This window comes from Scyliorhinus torazame, unplaced genomic scaffold (genome assembly GCF_047496885.1).
Source record: "Scyliorhinus torazame isolate Kashiwa2021f unplaced genomic scaffold, sScyTor2.1 scaffold_785, whole genome shotgun sequence".
In the NCBI taxonomy this organism is placed as follows: domain Eukaryota; kingdom Metazoa; phylum Chordata; class Chondrichthyes; order Carcharhiniformes; family Scyliorhinidae; genus Scyliorhinus; species Scyliorhinus torazame.
The window spans coordinates 93,739-99,738 of NW_027308512.1; the positions used below are offsets into that span (position 1 = coordinate 93,739).

At 51.8% G+C, this 6,000-nt stretch overlaps 1 protein-coding gene across 1 annotated transcript in view; it reads left to right on the forward strand.

The window, feature by feature from the left end:
* The window catches only part of LOC140406664 (E3 SUMO-protein ligase PIAS3-like), a gene marked incomplete at its 3' end in the record, with an annotated part of 51,937 nt that extends 46,585 nt beyond the window's left edge, over positions 1–5,352 (forward strand). Inside the window, 1 exon segment of the mRNA XM_072494665.1 lies at positions 5,216–5,352. Coding sequence (XP_072350766.1) covers positions 5,216–5,352 — 137 coding nt within the window.
* Between the last annotated feature and the right edge of the window lie 648 nt (positions 5,353–6,000).

The window sequence follows — 6,000 nt, forward strand, 5'->3', positions numbered from 1 at the left end:
ACCCCAGTATCAGACACACACGGACACCCGTGTACACATACAGAACCACAGTATCAGACACACACACGGACATCCGTGTACACATACAGAACCCCAGTATCAGACACACACGGACACCCGTGTACACATACAGAACCCCAGTATCTCTCACACACGGACATCCGTGTACACATACAGAACCCCAGTATCTCTCACACACGGACACCCGTGTACACATACAGAACCCCAGTATCTCACACACACGGACACCCGTGTGCACATACAGAACCACAGTATCAGACACACACGGACACCCGTGTACACATACAGAACCCCAGTATCAGACACACACGGACACCCGTGTACACATACAGAACCCCAGTATCTCACACACGGACACCCGTGTACACCTACAGAACACCAGTATCTCACACACACGGACACCCGTGTACACATACAGAACCCCAGTATCTCTCACACGGACACCCGTGTGCACATACAGAACCACAGTATCTCACACACACGGACATCCGTGTACACATACAGAACCCCAGTATCTCACACACGGACACCCGTGTACACATACAGAACCCCAGTATCTCACACACGGACACCCGTGTACACATACAGAACCCCAGTATCCCACACACGGACACCCGTGTACACATACAGAACACCAGTATCTCACACACACGGACATCCATGTACACATACAGAACCCCAGTATCTCACACACACGGACACCCGTGTACACATACAGAACCCCAGTATCTCACACACGGACACCCGTGTACACATACAGAACCCCAGTATCTCACACACGGACATCCGTGTACACATACAGAACCACAGTATCAGACACACACACGGACACCCGTGTACACATACAAAACCCCAGTATCAGACACACACACGGACACCCGTGTACTCGTACAGAACTTTTGGATCAGACACACACGGACACCCGTGTACACATACAAAACCCCAGTATCAGACACACACACGGACACCCGTGTACTCGTACAGAACCCTAGGATCAGACACACACGGCCACCCGTGTACACATACAGAACCCCAGTATCTCTCTCACGGACACCCGTGTACACATACGGAACCCCAGTATCTCACACACACGGACATCCGTGTACACATACAGAACCCCAGTATCAGACACACACACGGACACACGTGTATACGTACAGAACCCCAGGATCAGACACACACGGACACCCGTGTACACATACAGAACCCCAGTATCTCTCACACGGACACCCGTGTACACATACAAAACCCCAGTATCAGACACACACGGACATCCGTGCACACATACAGAACCCCAGTATCTCTCACACGGACACCCGTGTACACATACAGAGCCACAGTATCAGACACACACGGACACCCGTGTACACATACAGAACCCCAGTATCTCACACACACGGACATCCGTGTACACATACAGAACCCCAGTATCAGACACACACGGACACCCGTGTACACATACAGAACCCCAGTATCTCTCTCACGGACACCCGTGTACACATACAGAACCCCAGTATCTCACACACGGACACCCGTGTACACATACAGAACCCCAGTATCTCACACACGGACACCCGTGTACACATACAGAACCCCAGTATCTCACACACGGACACCCGTGTACACATACAGAACCCCAGTATCTCACACACGGGCACCCGTGTACACATACAGAACCCCAGTATCTCACACACACGGACATCCGTGTACACATACAGAACCCCAGTATCAGACACACACACGGACACCCGTGTACACATACAGAACCCCAGTATCTCACACACACGGACATCCGTGTACACATACAAAACCCCAGTATCAGACACACACGGACATCTGTGTACACATACAGAGCCACAGTATCTCACACACACACGGACATCCGTGTACACATACAGAACCCCAGTATCAGACACACACGGACACCCGTGTACACATACAGAACCCCAGTATCTCTCACACACGGACATCCGTGTACACATGCAGAACCTCAGTATCTCACACACGGACACCCGTGTACACATACAGAACCCCAGTATCAGACACACACTGACACCAGTGTACACATACAGAACCACAGTATCAGACACACACACGGACATCCGTGTACACATACAGAACCCCAGTATCAGACACACACGGACACCCGTGTACACATACAGAACCCCAGTATCTCACACACACACGGACATCCGTGTACACATACAGAACCCCAGTATCTCACACACTGACACCCGTGTACACATACAGAACCCCAGTATCAGACACACACGGACACCCGTGTACACATACAGAACCCCAGTATTTCACACACACGGACATCCGTGTACACATACAGAACCACAGTATCTCTCACACGGACACCCGTGTACACATACAGAGCCACAGTATCTCACACACGGACACCCGTGTACACATACAGAACCCCAGTATCTCACACACGGACACATGTGTACACATACAGAACCCCAGTATCTCACACACGGACACCCGTGTACACATACAAAACCCCAGTATCAGACACACACGGACACCCGTGTACACCTACAGAACCCCAGTATCTCACACACACGGACATCCGTGTACACATACAGAACCCCAGTATCAGACACACGCGGACACCCGTGTACACATACAGAACCCCAGTATCTCACACACACTGACATCCGTGTACACATACAGAACCCCAGTATCAGACACACGCGGACACCCGTGTACACCTACAGAACCCCAGTATCTCACACACACGGACATCCGTGTACACATACAGAACCCCAGTATCAGACACACGCGGACACCCGTGTACACATACAGAACCCCAGTATCTCTCACACGGGCACCCGTGTACACATACAGAACCCCAGTATCTCACACACGGACACCCGTGTACACATACAGAACCCCAGTATCTCACACACGGACACATGTGTACACATACAGAACCCCAGTATCTCACACACGGACACCCGTGTACACATACGGAACCCCAGTATCTCACACACACGGACATCCGTGTACACATACAGAACCCCAGTATCTCTCACACGGACACCCGTGTACACATACAGAACCCCAGTATCAGACACACACGGACACACGTGTACACATACAGAACCACAGTATCAGACACACACACACGGACATCCGTGTACACATACAGAACCCCAGTATCAGACACACACGGACACCCGTGTACACATACAGAACCCCAGTATCTCACACACACGGACATCCGTGTGCACATACAGAACCCCAGTATCTCACACATGGACACCCGTGTACACATACAGAACCCCAGTATCTCTCACACGGACACCCGTGTACACATACAGAACCCCAGTATCTCACACACACGGACATCCGTGTACACATACAAAACCCCAGTATCTCTCACACACACGGACACCCGTGTACACATACAGAACCCCAGTGTCTCACACACACGGACGCCCGTGTGCACATACAGAACCACAGTATCAGACACACACATGGACATCCGTGTACACATGCAGAACCCCAGTATCTCACACACGGACACCCGTGTACACATACAGAACCCCAGTATCTCACACACACGGACATCCGTGTACACATACAGAACCCCCGTATCAGACACACACGGACACCCGTGTACACATACAGAACCCCAGTATCTCACACACGGACACCCGTGTACACATACAGAACACCAGTATCTCACACACACGGACACCCGTGTACACATACAGAACCCCAGTATCTCACACACGGACACCCGTGTACACATACAGAACCCCAGTATCTCACACACGGACACCCGTGTACACATACAGAACACCAGTATCTCTCACACACGGACATCCGTGTACACATACAGAACCCCAGTATCAGACACACACACGGACACCCATGTACACATGCAGAACACCAGTATCTCACACACACGGACATCCATGTACACATACAGAACACCAGTATCTCACACACACGGACACCCGTGTACACATACAGAACCCCAGTATCTCACACACGGACACCCGTGTACACATACAAAACCCCTGTATCAGACACACACACGGACACCCGTGTACTCGTACAGAATCCTAGGATCAGACACACACGGACACCCGTGTACACATACAGAACCCCAGTATCAGACACACACACGGACACACGTGTACACATACAGAACCCCAGTATCTCTCACACGGACACCCGTGCACACATACAGAACCCCAGTATCAGACACACACACGGACACCCGTGTACACATACAGAACGCCAGTATCAGATACACACGGACACCCGTGTACACATACAGAACCCCAGTATCTCTCACACGGACACCCGTGTACACATACAGAACCCCAGTATCTCTCACACACGGACATCCGTGTACACATACAGAACCCCAGTATCAGACACACACACGGACACACGTGTATACGTACAGAACCCCAGGATTAGACACACACGGACACCCGTGTACACATACAGAACCCCAGTATCTCTCACACGGACACCCGTGTACACATACAAAACCCCAGCATCTCACACACGGACACCCGTGTACACATACAGAACCCCAGTATCTCTCACACGGACACCCGTGTACACATACAGAACCCCAGTATCTCACACACGGACACCCGTGTACACATACAGAACCCCAGTATCTCTCTCACGGACACCCGTGTACACATTCAAAACCCCAGCATCAGACACACACAGACACCCGTGCACACATACAGAACCCCAGTATCTCTCTCACGGACACCCGTGTACACATACAAAACCCCAGCATCAGACACACACACACACCCGTGCACACATACAGAACCCCAGTATCTCACACACGGACACCCGTGTACACATACAGAACCCCAGTATCTCTCTCACGGACACCCGTGTACACATACAAAACCCCAGCATCAGACACACACAGACACCCGTGCACACATACAGAACCCCAGTATCTCTCTCACGGACACCCGTGTACACATACAAAACCCCAGCATCAGACACACACAGACACCCGTGCACACATACAGAACCCCAGTATCTCACACACGGACACCCGTGTACACATACAGAACCCCAGTATCTCACACACGGACACCCGTGTACACATAGAGTATCAGGGTCAAACAGTCGTTGTTTCCGCAGGAATTGGTTGTGTGAAATTCTAATTTATTTTTAATTTGCCCTCGGACAGGCTGAATCTTCACCAGCTTCCCCCACTGTTTCAAAGTGCGACTAGCAACACCGTTCCTTCCGATTACCTCTCCTCTCTCACCATTCCAGAATACCATCTCTCCTACCACATGCCCCCATTGCCTTCCGACATTCAAGGTAACAGTTTTCCACTTGTCCCCTCCTGACCTCCCAGGATTCACATTCTGACCCCGGTGTGTCCACTCTCTCTCTCTCTCTCTCTCTCTCTCTCTCGCTCTCTCTCTCTATCTCTGACCCTGCGGTTCCCCGGTGTGTCCACTCTCTCTCTCTCTCTCTCTCTCTCGCTCTCGCTCTCTCTCTCTATCTCTGACCCTGCGGTTCCCGGTGTGTCCACTCTCTCTCTCTCTCTCTCTCTCTCTCTCTCTCTGACCCTGCGGTTCCCGGTGTGTCCACTCTCTCTCTCTCTCTCTCTCTCTCTCTCTCTATCTCTGACCCTGCGGTTCCCCGGTGTGTCCACTCTCTCTCTCTCTCTCTCTCTCTCTCTCTCTCTGACCCTGCGGTTCCCGGTGTGTCCACTCTCTCTCTCTCTCTCTCTCTCTCTCTCTGACCCTGCGGTTCCCGGTGTGTCCACTCTCTCTCTCTCTCTCTCTCTCTCTCTCTCTCTCTGACCCTGCGGTTCCCGGTGTGTCCACTCTCTCTCTCTCTCTCTCTCTCTCTCTCTCTCTCTGACCCTGCGGTTCCCGGTGTGTCCACTCTCTCTCTCTCTCTCTCTCTCTCTCTCTCTCTCTCTGACCCTGCGGTTCCCGGTGTGTCCACTCTCTCTCT